Here is a 16,296-nt window from a genome sequence, read left to right as displayed (position 1 = left end):
TGCTTTTACATAGGTAATCACCTGTACCGGTAATTTGAATACAACAAAGATGAGAAATTATCACGTAATTGAGTAGAAAATATAAATAAAATTTATATCATCATATAAAGTTTTATTGATATAGGAAATAAATAGAAATGTGGTTCATCCTACAGTGATGAAGAATTCCAAAAAATGTAATATAAGCTTGGTATTTCATCCAGCCTAAAACATTATCCATGTTTTGGGCAACAGTCTCAAAAATGATGGGTAGGGTAGAGACAGAGTTCTTTGGTATTTATGAGTTGTTTTTTTTCAGTCATAACAGCAAAGCAACTTGCAAATGCTTACTATGACATTTCGGTATTTTTTTAATTAATTAATTAATACATTGTTTTTGATTATTCTATACAAAATTAATGGCCAACAACAACTAAAAATCAAATTTTAATTGTATCTAGGGTCAAGGGGATTTGTTAGCAGGGTCAGTTGCCCTAAACACAAGTATCTTTTTTTACCGGTAGGCTTTGCTAATTATGACAAATTCTAATACCATGTACTTTTGATATAGTGCAAAAGGGTTTCCCTCACTGATAACTAACACGGACATGAATGGCAAAAATATCATAGGAGATGAAGTAATTGAAGTTTATATTTCTGTTCTTTATTTCAACTGAAAATGGACTTGATAAATCCTACATTCGAACCCTATTGGCTCAAACTCCAAGGGAGCAGAAAAAAAGCCTCAAGCCTCGGGAAGTTCAAGCCAAACCGGAATGCAAACCTTAAGTAATTGAACCTTACATCCAGTTCAAGCCAAGGAGGAAACAGAGCCAGGCAAGTTCCAGCCAATGGGGTTTAACTGTCTTTAGTAAATCATTTTGTATTGTACCTGAAGTCTCGGACGACGAAATACTGTATTTCCAAGAGTCTTCTTTCACAAGCATCTGTCATATCATCAGAATCAATTTTTTCCATCAGACAATCCATCATCCTGAAAACATTTAAAAAACATTGTCAAGTGAATGTTCCAATACACCAATGGATGAAAGCAATTTTTTTCTCCAATACCTAATTTCAAGTCATTTGCACTTTCTTTCTTTCATCCATCAATACATGCAATGATTTCAACATTAAATACCGGTAGAAGGAAATATTGGTTGCCAATATTGAAACTTACAACCATTTACAACTTCGCAAAAACAGACAGTTTTGTACCTTACATTGCTCAATAATTAGCCCTATTTATTCACATTCATACTAGTGTAGCTGTGCTTATGCATTTTTTTATTTACGTTAATTCACCAGTACGAGTGCTTAAGGCCCCTCTATCAAACATTGTCTTCCATACCAAAACAAATACAGTGTGCAGTAGCCATATAATATCAAAATGCAATAATTTAAAAATGTTGAGATAGAACTCCTAGCTTGGAAGACCCTTACTCTTCCGATTTGGCGCTTCGACATTCCCCTGTGATGACCGCCCTACACGCAGCCATGAGAGCCCCGTCAACTTTCACATCCTCACCGACATCTGCTTCCTTAAGCAGATCCTCAATCTGAGGAAAACAGAATAAAAAACTTAAATATGGACAGCTGTATATACACATATTATCTGACAAAACGGATTAGGTCTGTATTATGAAATCCTGAATAAGTGATGCTACAAACATAAATTAGTCTCATACTAAATATGATGTAAGAAAGCTATACGCATTCATACATGTACACATAAAAGTACACATAAAAGTACATATACACATAAATGTACACATACATGTCATGTTCCACAGCCTCTCTACCCTATTAACAATTTGTTCTCCGATTCAACAACTTACAGCTGCTTTACATGCTGGCCTGAACTGCGGTGCCTCAAGACCTTTGCGTCCGTCTCTCAGGTTCTGCCTCTGTCTCTCACGTGTGTTGGCGTGCTCCATAAGGCAGTGGAGGGTCCCCCCTTGCGCATCCAGCCCCTCCTTGGCCTTACAAAAGAGCTCTATCTCCTGGTCACAATTAGCAACAATCTCCGGGGTGATCTGGTAGTCCTCAAGCAGAGTTTTACGCAGCATGGTCATCTCAGTAAGACACTCTGCAGCTGGACGATGACCTGATATTTAAAAATACAAACATTTGCTTATTTCCAATCAATTTTTTTTTTATATTGAACAATTATGAAATTAATAAAATACACCTCTTCTAATCCATTACTACCTCAATTTTTTTTAATTTGAATAGGTTCAACGATTTAACTACATAATAATTTCTGTATCATTAAAAAAGTACAAAAGAGTATCCAAATATTTGGTAATGAATCACTTTTTAGTAGGGATGGAAGCGAATATCCGAGTATCCGGATATCACGCAAGTATTCGGATACCAAAATGGGTATTCGGATATTCGTTAAGTATTAAAATTTCAATGAAATAGCTTAGCAGAGACATAGCAATTGTTATAAAACTTTTCAGATGAAATATTTCAGGTGATCAACAGTGTCTGTCGCGAAGCGGGTATGTGTCATAAATCGCCTGCTAATTGGGTGTTTGCACAAGGCGTGATATTGTGTCCTTATGCAGCACCCTGTGAAGTTCTATGACCTTGTTTACAATGACAAGTGTTGTTTTATGATCTCAGATGTGCTTAATTGACACTAATTGGCACTAGTTGATATTAAACGGATTGATCATTAATCCATAGGAATTGATTGTCCAATCACAAGATAAGGGTCGTGCAATCAAAGCTATTAATGACTAATCGGTTTTTTTATGAATATGCATGAAGAAATTATTGCTATCTGAACAATAGATACAAAAACAAATTTATTATCTTTTCACTTTTCAATCAAATACTTATTTTATATTTTTCATACGATATGTAAACATGTTTAGTTTATTGATAAATAAAAAAGTACGCGCATGTAAATAAAGAAAAATCAGATCGTCTTTTTGTCTTCATACCTTTTCCGCAATTATATCCTTCATTACAAAACACCGCAGAAATTGTAGGTTTTGCATTATATCAAACAATGTAATGAAATAAAATTACAATTGACTATCAAATAATCAAAGCGCCATTTAACATGAAACCTGCTGATAAATAACAAACTCGAAAGCACGTGGCAGTAACCAAGCAACCACCTCGGCCGAAGTGACTATCAAATTCGTGAGGTGTTTATGTGGTATTCATCATGAGTTTTATGACGTAAAATGAGTTGTTAAGCTTTGATTATAACATTATAAATTATTAAGACTGAGAAAGAATGAATGATAAAGTGAAATTGCCATATGACGAATTATAAATTAAGTGGACAAATATGTCAAATAACAGAAGGTGGGTGACATATAATAGGAAATTTACTTAATATGAAAACAATTTGATACGAGTATCCGGATAGTATTCGAATACTTGATACGAATATCCGGAAACCGATTTGGTATCCGGTTTCCATCCCTACTTTTTAGATAAATGTACAAAAGTGGGTTGCTTTAAGGTTATGTATAACACCTGCTTTGAGAGCCAGTTTAAAGAGCTAGTTCCAAGCAAATGTGAACCATTCAGGGTTCGAATTTAGACTCGCATACTCGCACAATGAGAGTAACATTTGCAAATTGCGAGTGACTTTTATTGAAGCTCGCAAAATTTTGGCTTTTTTCTAGACCACAAAATGTTAAAAGGAAAGTAAAATAAACATATACTTAACTCCGCTATGTAGTCGAGTGCAAACAGCCTATAAGTAGCATGTTTACACTACCAGTATAAAGAAGACAGTACAGAGTCATGCTCTAGTACGTTTTCAAAAATAGAACAAAAAGGAAAAGGCCAAGTTTTATCTCGAATCATTACGGGATGCTCCGAGGCGTGCATAATACAAAGAGAATACGAATGACGTAATCACCTAGCTCAACCATTGGCTAAATTTAGCGCTTTCGTGCACTATATGTAAACCCCATCAACCTTTAATTATATTTCCGCCCAACTGTCAAAATGAATAGACTTCATCGATCAATATATTTTATGGTCCAAAGCATCCACGCTACATTTACTGTTGCTTTTATTCATTTTAAATTTATAATGTAATTGTTGTTAATACTTAAACACTTGTAGCGTGCTTGCCGAATGGGTATTTCCCGATGGCGTGGGGTTAATATACAAAGTGAACAATGTCAAATTATTGGACAGCTTTGTTATCAAAAAGCGGCCAGCATCTGATGAGTCTTTCTGTAACCTCCCCCCCCCCCCCCCCCCAAAAAAAAAGAATAAGCCATAAACAAGTTCTTGTAGTCGAGTCACTCAATATTGATACTTTTTATTATTCATAACACGTCTAAGGTGTAAAATTCTCCTTTTATTAGACAATATTATAAGGGAATAAAGCAAATAATAAATTGCAATTTGATTTTTCATTTTGCAAGATTTTGCGAGTGCTCCTCAAAGTTAAATTCGAACCCTGCCATTATCATGAATAATACCTGCTTGAGAGCATGTTTGGAGGAGAACAAAGCTAATGGACAATACCTGTTTTGAGAGCATGTTCCAATCATAGGTGAACAAACCTAATGGACAATACCTGATTTGAGAGCATGTTCCAAGCACAGGAGAACGGATGAGCGTTGAGCATGTCCATCTAAGGTGTTCATGTCCACAATGCATTGATTCTGGTGTATGTCTCTTTTACAAGCTTCAAAGAATGACTTTTCTACCTTCACATCCTCAGCAATTAGTTGTTGTCTCACAGTAAGCAGGTCACGACACTTAAAAGAAAATACCTGCGTCTTACAACCAGTAACAAGCTTTTGACATTTTTATTCAGAGGTTGATTTAAAGCCGAAATTGGCTTCTCAGAGAAATTAGCTAAAAATCTTCAGAGAACATGATGTTATCAATTACCTTTTTGGGAAGTGTTAATGTGTAGTAAACATAAAAAAAATCTACTTTACAATTATGGAAGCCAGAACTACAGAGAAATAAATGGTGAAAATACTAGTTTGTTTAGATTTATGTAGAGAGGGATGTCACTCCCAAACATACATTAAAAGTTTTTTCTGGAGTTTTTCATGGATTTTTTTGCTTGCGTCTTATAACCTGTTTGGTTTTATAACCAGTCATTTACGGTATCACAAATATCACAAATGTATCCAGTTAACTTCCAAACATCATTGTTAACTTTAACAAAGTTCTGAAATATCATTCAAATGACAACTGAATTAACGAAAGACTTAATGGAGCTTTTCTTGGTAACAATCAAACAATTGTACTTTCAAAAACAGCTTTGAAAATGAAATGATTTCCAACCAAAAATATACACGAAAAGTTCCACAAATCTAAAAACCAATAAATCAGACCTTTGTAGGCATCTTAGGGTCCATCTTTTTCTCATACAGACACTGGAACACCTTCCCATTACCCGCATGGGTGTCTTCACAAAGAAGCTCTCTGGCTCCCCGACATGCATAGTACAGAGACCGGTCCATATGGTAGTCGTCTGCCTGCAGCTCCGCCACCCGCAGCACCTGCTTCTTACATGGCTCCTGAAGAACGGCGATCTGCCGTGCCAGACATAGGATCGTCTTGCCTTGGGCATGCATTTTCTGAAAGTCATTGATGAATGTGAGATTGGATGAATAATGTAGTACTATTTTCTTACTCAAGATAACCAATATACAATTATGTCAATTTTGGTTGCCTGATGATCCATGTATTATTTTGGTGTTACTTAAAATGGGTTAAGTGTGTAGACAAAGAATTATCAATACCTGTTTACAGATTACAAATTAATTTTTAAGACTTGAAAGATTGCAAAATAGGTCATTTAACATTCTAATAAGTCAAAATGAAGGACAAAAATCAAACCTGCAATTAATTTATTTATCATATTCTACAGACTTTTTTCTTATCATTTTATATTATGGGGTCACAAGGTATCAAGTTTTACATTATAACCAATAGTTCAACACAATGATAGATTAATTGGTTCAACAGATACCTTAAAATCCTGACTTGATAACATTTAAAGATGTAAAGACACATTAAAATTAGTATTTCATACTAAGGTAAACAAGGGGCATAACTCAATAATTATTAAAGCCAGAGTTATGGTTCTGCTACATGCACACAAGTGCGTTTTGTCCCTGGCAATACATTGTCTGTGTACCAAGTTTCATAAGAATGTCTTAGAACGTTTTTTTGAGTCATGGCCGAATCAGAATAGCCCAGTTTTTTCCTCAGCTAAAAATACACGATACCATGTTCATCAACTAACATCAGAGTCAGTATCGATCCTGCCACATCCATGTGACTTTATGTCAGCTCCACAGTGGTCCATGAAATGGTAGACAAGATTGAAGTCCCCAAATACGATGCTCGCCATCTTCGTGAGGAAACGATGGCAGCCCTGGTCTGTGATATTGTCCATTACCTCAATCAAGCACGGAATTCTTGTTCCTTTTCCTGCGCTCTCGGCATGGCATTCAGGATTCTAAAATTGATCAACATACAGTAACATTTATTACCATACAGTAACATTTATTACCATATAGTCACATTGATCACAATACAGTAACATTTATTACCATACAGTCACAGTCACATTTATTACCATATAGTCACATTTATTATCATACAGTCACATTTATTACCATACAGTCACATTTATCACCATACAGTAACATTTATCACCAAACAGTCACATTTATTACCATACAGTCACATTTATTACCATACAGTCACATTTATTACCATACAGTCACATTTATCACCATACAGTCACATTTATCACCATACAGTCACATTTATTACCATACAGTCACATTTATCACCATACAGTCACATTTATTACCATACACTCACATTTGTCACCATACAGTCACATTTATTACCATACAGTCACATTTGTCACCAAACAGTCACATTTATTACCATACAGTCACATTTATTACCATACAGTCACATTTATTATCATACAGTCACATTTATTACCATACAGTCACATTTATCACCATACAGTCACATTTATCACCAAACAGTCACATTTATTACCATACACTCACATTTATCACCATACAGTCACATTTATTACCATACACTCACATTTATCACCATACAGTCACATTTATTACCATACAGTCACATTTATCACCAAACAGTCACATTTATTACCATACAGTCACATTTATAACCATACAGTCACATTTATCACCATACAGTCACATTTATCACCATACAGTCACATTTATTACCATACAGTCACATTTATCACCATACAGTCACATTTATTACCATACAGTCACATTTGTCACCATACAGTCACATTTATTACCATACAGTCACATTTATCACCAAATAGTCACATTTGTCACCAAACAGTCACATTTATTACCATATAGTCACATTTAGGCCTAAAAAAAAATTGTTTGGTTAGGGTTACATCCTAAAAAAAATAGGTAGGGTAGGTAGGCTTTTTTTTTTTTTTTTTTTTTTTTTTTTTATTAGGTTTTATATAAGAATATAATTTTCATCATTGGAGAATGGTGTTAAAGCTATCTTCTGTACAAGCATTTAAGGTTTAAACTTAATATTAAAAAGCAATTAAAAAAAAAAACGAAATATTTTATTTTTTTTTTAGTTTTTCATTTTTTTTTCAAACAGACTATAAAAACGGTAGGGTCGGCGCCTATTCAGTAGGTAGGGTTGGGTAACCCGAACCAAATAATGTAAAAAAATTTAAGCCTTATCACCAAACAGTCACATTTATAACCATACAGTCACCTTTATCACCAAACAGTCACATTTATCACCAAACAGTCACATTTATTACCATACAGTCACATTTATTACCAAACAGTCACATTTATTACCATACAGTCACATTTATTACCATACAGTCACATTTATTATCATACAGTCACATTTATCACCAAACAGTCACATTTATTACCATACAGTCACATTTATTACCATACAGTCACATTTATTATCATACAGTCACATTTATCACCAAACAGTCACATTTATTACCATACAGTCACATTTATTACCATACAGTCACATTTATTACCATATAGTCACATTTATCACCAAACAGTCACATTTATTACCATACAGTCACATTTATTACCATACAGTCACATTTATTACCATACAGTCACATTTATCACCAAACAGTCACATTTATTACCATACAGTCACATTTATCACCAAACAGTCACATTTATTACCATACAGTCACATTTATTACCATATAGTCACATTTATTACCATACAGTCACATTTATTACCATACAGTCACATTTATTACCATACAGTCACATTTATTACCATACAGTCACATTTATTACCATACAGTCACATTTATTACCATATAGTCACATTTATCACCATACAGTCATATTGATTACAATACAGTCACATTGATCACCATACAGTCACATTTATTACCATACAGTCACATTTATCACCATACAGTCACATTTATTACCATACAGTCACATTGATCACCATACAGTCACATTTGTCACCAAACAGTAACATTGATTATCATACAGTCACATTTATTACCAAACAGTAACATTTATTACCATACAGTAACCATACAGTCACATGTAAAGATTTTTAAATAAAACAAACTTAACTGTTCTTTAAACTCATGATTACATATAATGATAATGCTAGATAAAACAAGAGATGTTTGTCAAACATTATGCCACCCCATGAGCGCCATGTTGTCAGGATTATATGGACAATCGAATGAAATATGCATGGACCGAAATGACAGCTGATTTGTCACTGACATTGGATGCCGTTGAGGCAGTTTTAAGATTATGACCATTCAAAGTGTGATGATAGAATGTGTTATGACCATGACCTTTGACTCTTTGACCTCAGAATCCATAGGAGTCATCAGCTGGTCACCAAAAATCTAAATGTCAAGTTTGAGGGCCATGGGTGCAGGCATTGTCAAGTTATCACACAGACAAGCTTTTTTTCTATCAAGGTCACATTGACGTTTGACGTTTGACCAGATGGCCCCTAAAATTATAAGGGGTCATCTACAGTTCAGTACCAACCCAAAGTCAAGTTTGAGGGCCATGGGTGCAGGAATTGTCGAGTTGTCACTCGGAACAACATTTTCACATATAAGGTCACTGTGACCTTGACCTTTGACACGATGGCTCCTAAAATCAATAAGGGTCATCTACTAGTCAGGCCCAACTTCACTGTCAAGTTTGATGATTATAGGTTCAGGCATTGTTCAGATATCACTGGGAGAAGATTTGTTAACATTTTTGCGTTAAATGTTACTGTGGCCTTGACCTTTGGCCTGCTGACCCCAAAAGTCAATAGGGGTCATCAACTGCTCAGCCCCAACCTTCATGTCAAGTTTGATGACCATAGGTCCAGGAATTGTCGAGTTTGCTTTCAAGGCCACTGTGACATTGACCTTTGACCCCTAAACTCAATAGAGGTCAGGCCCAACATCCAAGTCAAGTTTGAGTGCCATGGGTGCAGGCATTGTTGAGTTATCACTTGAACAACCTTTTATCATTCAAGGTCACTGTGACCTTGACCTTTGGCCAATGACCCCTAAAACCATAAGGGTCATCTACTGGCCAGGTCAAACCTCCAAGTCATGTTTAAGGGTCATGGGTGCAGGCATTGTCGAGTTATCACTTGGACAACCTTTTAACATTCAAGGTCCCTGTGCCCTTGACCTTTGGCCCGATGACCCCCAAAAACAATAGGGGTCATATACTGGTCAGGCCCAACTTTCATAGCAGGTTTGATGACCATACATCAAGGAATTGTTGAGTTATCACTCGCACAAGCTTTGGTCTACTAATAGACCGACCAACCAACCAACATGTGCAAAGCAAAATACCCCTCTTCTTCGAAGGGGGGCATAAAAATTAATTGAAAAATGTAAGCCTAAAATAATAATCAATTTTTCATATGAGAAACAAGTTTCTGACTTACATCTTCGAATGCTTTTTTGCAAACTTCATTGGCACCTGACTCGAATCGATCGTCCTTGGTAAGATTTAATTTGTACTCCCAGACAAGCTGAAAAAAAACAACTGAAATTAGTATTTTGTTTTACTAACAGGTTAAGGATTTAGCGACAACCCACAAGTCATTCACTGGTCAATGGTTTTTGAGGTTTCAGGGTAAAAAAATGGCTATTTTATGCACCCACAAAACACACTCAATCTATGTGATATATGATGGCATTTAGTTTCATTGTCATACACAGGCTGCAGCTTCATTTTAATGCATTTATCCATTAAGAAAAAACAGTAAAATAAATGTCAACTGGTAAATTGTTTGTCTGTTCCCATGCCCAGCATAACCACAATACAGTAACCATAGGCATAGACAGTCATTCAGTTTGACATCATTATATTTAATAAACAAAAAATACTCGTGATTTTATCAAGCATTTTAGAAGATAACACAATTTTTATACATCCAACTATGTTAGGCCTAAAAAAAAAATACATTTGGTTCGGGTTACCCGACCCTACCTACGGAATAGGCGCCGACCCTAACGTTTTTATAGTCTGTTTGAAAAAATAAATGAAAAACAAAAAAACAAAAAAAAACAAAATATTTTCTTTTCTTTTTTTGCTTTTCAATATGTAGTTTAAAACCTTAATTGCTTATATAGAAGATAACTTTAACACCATTCTCCAATGATGAAAATGACATTCTTATATAAAGCCTAATAAAAAAAAAAAATAAAAAAAAATATAAAGCCTACCTACCCTACCTATTTTTGAAAAGGATGTAACCCTAACCAAACAATTTTTTTTTAGGCCTTATCATTTATTAAGACGCAGATCAATGAATGTACATGTGCAAATAACATTCCAAAATTTAACCTCAGAAATCTGAAGTATACATGTGAAAAACCAAATTACAATGTTACCCTTCTCAATGAAGTGTGGTGTTAAATGTGCATTCAATGCAGTGAACTGGCATCCATTACCAATGAGTGGGCAATTAATACAATGTATCAAGTAATTGAATACATAGTTAAACAATCAACTTCATTAAGTTCAAGTGCTCGACTTTTTATCTGAGAAGATAAATATCCACTCACATAATTTTCTGAGCTTAGGCAAGTCATACTCATTGTTTAAATTTCACTCAAATTTAGCAGATGCATGAATAAAAGTTGAAAATCAAACCCTGGGTTTACTCAAATGCTAAATTATATAAAGCAGGGCTGGGCTTGTTCAAAACTTTGGTGATAAACAGTAGTGTAAACATTTGGGCTGTTCTAATATTTCAATGAATGTGCTGAAAACTTATAATAACATTTAATTCTGTGATAATCTCCAAAGTTTGCATATCAGTTTAATAAAATCATACATTTTGTTGGAGACCACTTCAGGGGATTTTGACATTTTTGCAGAAGAAACTATTTCCAGGGTTCCCTCAGGGTATTTCAAAGATGTTGCCACTAAATTAAATGTCAGGGGGAGCTCCTGGGTTAAATCTATTTTTATTAGCATTTTAAAGCTGCCCTCTCCCAGATAGACTGTTTTGAAACCTTTTATTTTTTGTCTTGGAATAAGCCAATTTTGGTGTTAACCACTGGAAACCAGTGATAAACATTAACTGACAAAAAATCAGTTGATTCTGAGACAAAAAATCAAAAGAAGACAAAACTGTCAATCTGTGAGAGTACAGCTTTAAGAGCCTAAGATTACATTTTGATATATATCTGTATTATTTGAAAACAGTAACAGAAGTACACACATAAGTCAGTTTTGTCCAAAGTAGAATAAATGAAACATTTAAATATGATCAATAATTACTAGAAAAATATTTGATTTAGATTTAGGAAAATATGCAAAAGCTTGAGAACAAAAACTTATATTTCATATAAGAAGACAAAAACTTATATTGCATATAAGAGATCTGAACTTTTTTAATAAAAAAAAGTTATTAAAATCTTACCAAGTGAAGTTATTTATCATAAACATTATTATTGTTTAATAGTCATAACTTTCTTATAAAGTAAATATTGCATACTTTGCTAGTCAGACAAATAAGATTAATATTAATGAAGTTACCAATATGAAAATACTCACATGTTGACACTTATCAGACACTCGAATCTGCAAGAACAAAATCATAAAATTTAATTTTAAATTATCTTACTAGTTTTTCATGACCAAAACAGTAAAACATTTCGGGCAGTACAAAATTATTTGACAGTGTTTAGAAATGCGCCACATTAAAAGTTAATAGTACAAGGTATATTTGTTAACAGAATATGGAATTTGTGTGGCAAGTGGTTTCTTACACGGAAATTAATATCACCTGAACTTCAACATCCTGCAAGCAATCAAGGACTGCAAAGTTGTTCATTCTCATATTTTTGGTATCACAATGCTGGAGAATATCTTCTTCACAGTCGGGATGTGTTGACAACATTACATTCTTCCTTGCGTCTTGTCTTATTCCTTGTCTGTCTGGTCTTATCTCTTGTCCATTGCCTACGCCCCTTGCCAAGGGGGCTCGATTCTGATTTTCTAAGCCAGCCCTCAGTTTATCTATACCTGCAGCAAAATGCTGATTGCTTTCTACACTCTGACCTTCAAAATGTCCATTTCCAAGTTGAGAATCTTTATTTACGGCATTTGGCACAGGATTGTTTTGCCTCTGCTGTTGGGCAAAAGGTCCTTGGTGTAAATTTCCATCTTGAGCAGCAGCCAGACCTTTCTTGAAATCGGATGGGTCGTCAATGTTGCGGGATAAAACCGAGGAAGTGAATGTTAGAAAAAATGTAACAGATAAAAATACGTTTATACGTCCAACCATTTGGACACGTCGAACGCTAGCAGCCATCTTTGGACAACGAAAACAACAATATCAATACGCTCTTGTGACCAACGAACGCGTAAAAAACTTATATATAATTTCGTTTTTAGACAATAAGTTTAGTTAAGAACAGTAATTGACTATTGTCATGGTGTAATATGCAGAATATTCGCAGAAAACTTCTGATAGCCTAGCAGGAACTACTTGGCATTTTTCCGTCATAATAATAATTTATCGTAGAAATCGCAAGTAAAGAGTCATTTCGGAACATTTCGAAACGGTCAAAAACTAAATGCACCTATGCAGTAGTCTCCCTTACCATATGCCGAGCATATTCAATACCAAATGTGATCACTTTTGTTTAAGACAGAAGTGTTAGGAACATTTTTTATGTGGAATTTCTATGTCGTATAGAAACATGAATTCTAAGTTTGTCGTCAGAAATGATCAATTCAGCAACTCCATCACCAGAGAAAATCTGTCTTCCATGACCAAGATATATGTTCTATGTTTGGTTTACAGTCATTTTGTACCGTAGTCATTTTATACCCTCGAAGTTTTGGTTATTTCGTATTAAGTGAGTATATATAAAAATATGATATGAATCTTAAGTCAACCAAACTTATGAACTCGTTTTTTTTCTCCATCCGAGGGAGAGGGAATAATAAATAATAATGAACTTGCAATGGCCACCCTTTTTAGCACAATTATTCACCATTTTTTATTGAACATTTCATTTTTATTTAAATGATATGCTACATCATAAATGTAGACGTGGAGATTTGCTTTGGTGGAAAAATTTCTCTGTAGTTTAAGAAAGTCACCAGCCGTTTCATATAGTTTATTAATCGTTTTGCAAGGTTGAAAATCCAATTACTTTATTGATAATGTAAATATCGTTTTAATATTGTATTCGCAATTTTAACAGATGCCCTGAAAAGGATTGTTTCAATTAAATAATAGTATAGGCTTTGCTTGTGCCAACATTCTGTTATAAAATTCACTGCGAAGGAACAAACAAGAGCTGTCGCAGAGCAGCGTGCTCGACTTTTCCGCCGCTTGTCAGTGTAAGGATTGAAAAGTTTTGGCGAAACATGCATAGATCACTGTTAGATTAGGTTTCAATGCAATACATGATGTGCTGAGATATTAACATAAATTTGGTAACATGCAAAATTTTTACCAGAATTTTTAAGTCTAATAATAAAGGGCCATTATTTGCAAAATACAGTTATCTAACTTGGTTATTCAATTAGGCTGGGTGATTGAATACCATTGTATAAAGTCTCACAGGTTCGGATCATGATGGTGAACAAGTATGCAAAATTTGAAAGGCATATGTCAATGGACTTGGTCAATGGAAAATGTCTGAGGTAGTACGCAAACTTTAACGTAAGTAAAAAAGGGGCATAATATTGTAAAAAAGCTTGATACGGTGACCTACTCCTGTACACAGGTTGAGATCACGATGGTGAACAAGTGTGCAAAGTTTCAAAGCCATATGTCGATGGACTTTGAAATTATCTGAGGTGGTACGCAAACTTTAACATAAATTATAAGTCGAAAAAGGGGTATAATTCTTTCAAAAGGATGGATAGAGTTACCTCCTCCTGTGTACATGTTGGGGGCATGATGGTGAACACGTGTGCAAAGTTTCAAAACCAGATGACAATTGAATTGGAAAATATTTGAGGTCGTACGCAAACTTTAACGTAAATTCTAAGTAGAAAAAGGGGCATAATTCTGTCAAAATGCTTGATACCGTGACCTCCTCCTGTGTACAGGTTGGGGGCATGATGGTGAACAAGCGTGCAAAGTTTCAAAGCCATATGTCAATGGACTTTAAAAATATTTTATGTGGTAAGCAAACTTTAACGTAAATTTTAAGTTGAAAAAGGGCATAATGTTGTCAAAATGCTTGATAGAGTTACCTCCTCATGTGTACAGGTTGGGGGTATGTTGGTGAACAAGCGTGCGAAGTTTCAAAGCCATATGTCAATGGACTTTGAAAATATTTCAGGTGGTACGCAAACTTAAACAAAAACTTTAACATAAGTGGTTACGCCGACGCCGACACTCGGGTGACTAGGATAGCTCTCCTTATTCTTCTAATAGTCGAGCTAAAAATGTTTTGTTTTTAAATGTACTTGGCAAATCCATTTCATAATTGTAATACTTTAAGGTGGAGTCTCATGCTAATGTTGGTTTCATCCTTCACCCTTGTTTTCTCACTGTGACATTATAATTTTCTACGTTTGAGTATAATGAATTAGAGTTGTTTGTGATGAAATAACCACCAGGTCGTGTTGTATAAGCACGAGTGATTTGTGCGCATCTGAATGTTAAGGTATTCAGCTTTGGGGAACCGATGTGTTCACATCAACTCAATTGATTGTTAAATCTAACAAGAAAATGTTTATTGTGAAAGTTTGCTTTTAATATGTAATTTCATCATATGAATGATATATAAAAAATTGTTTCCACTTGTCTACAAAGAACAGTATACATGAATCATGTACATAATATGTTTTCTATACATCATTGTTTATGAGCTTATGGGTGATGAGGTCCGACATCTAGTGGTTTATAATAGACAAATCCTGTAAATCTGGATGACAAACGGGCAGAGATTTCTGAGTTTTCACCAAAAAGAGGGTGTTTTTCCTCGGCAAGTCGACAATGTCTGTTAGCTTCATTTTCTGTCAAGCATGCTGTTACCTCGACATACTTTCCTCATGTGGCAAATTCATGCTGTTTTATGTTAATCAGTTTCCCAAGTGCTTCTCTGAGACTTCATATATAACTAGAGCTGTCACAGGAGTGACGAATACCCCCAAATGCCGCCTGGACACAGGAATGGCAAACCATTCCTTTGAAAAGAGGCCATAACTCCAAGGTTACTGCACACTGCATCTTCTTTTATCATGCATGTATTGTTTTATTTAAATCTGTTGAGTAATTTAGAAGTTACACTGCTGACAAGAAAAACTAGCCTTTCATGAGTTATCGTCCGGAAACCGTTTTTCTATTTTTAGTAACAGTGACCTTGACCTTGGCCCCACCAGCCCCAATATCGAACTTGACCTGTATCTTCTGATGTTACACCTGTGTACCAAATTTTTTTCAAATCTGTCTAGCCTTTCATGAGTTATCGTCCGGAAACCATGAAAACCGACAGACCGACCGACCGACCGACCGACAGACAGACCGACCGACCGACAAGCTCACTCCTATATACCCCCTCAAACTTCGTTTGTGGGGGTATAATAACATAAAGATATTGATTTTGCTGTTTTCTTTAGGAGGTTTTTGAATGGCATTTAGGGAAATTTTGTCAATAAAATATTAGTTTTCATTACACCTATATTAAAATGCTTCAATAAACCTGGGTGGCCCTGTGGTTGGTTTACATGGGGGTCACTCTATTATATGATGTGCCACACATATATCAACCTTTTATAACAAATTATGAATACCGTAAGGCCTCGTTAGTCA

General features: G+C 34.9%; 1 protein-coding gene across 1 annotated transcript in view; it reads right to left on the bottom strand.

Annotated features, from left to right (window-relative positions):
* Positions 1-13,013, bottom strand: part of LOC128242880 (Golgi apparatus protein 1-like) — a 41,230-nt gene extending 28,217 nt beyond the window's left edge. Inside the window, 9 exon segments of the mRNA XM_052960274.1 lie at positions 872-973; positions 1,423-1,538; positions 1,818-2,086; positions 4,544-4,727; positions 5,319-5,564; positions 6,236-6,451; positions 9,946-10,032; positions 12,069-12,095; positions 12,301-13,013. Coding sequence (XP_052816234.1) covers positions 872-973; positions 1,423-1,538; positions 1,818-2,086; positions 4,544-4,727; positions 5,319-5,564; positions 6,236-6,451; positions 9,946-10,032; positions 12,069-12,095; positions 12,301-12,828 — 1,775 coding nt within the window. The 5' untranslated portion in view covers positions 12,829-13,013.
* Positions 13,014-16,296: the final 3,283 nt, after the last annotated feature.

The sequence above is a fragment of the Mya arenaria genome, chromosome 8 (assembly GCF_026914265.1).
Source record: "Mya arenaria isolate MELC-2E11 chromosome 8, ASM2691426v1".
Taxonomy (NCBI): Eukaryota; Metazoa; Mollusca; class Bivalvia; order Myida; family Myidae; genus Mya; species Mya arenaria.
This window is presented reverse-complemented; position numbering and strand designations above follow the sequence as displayed.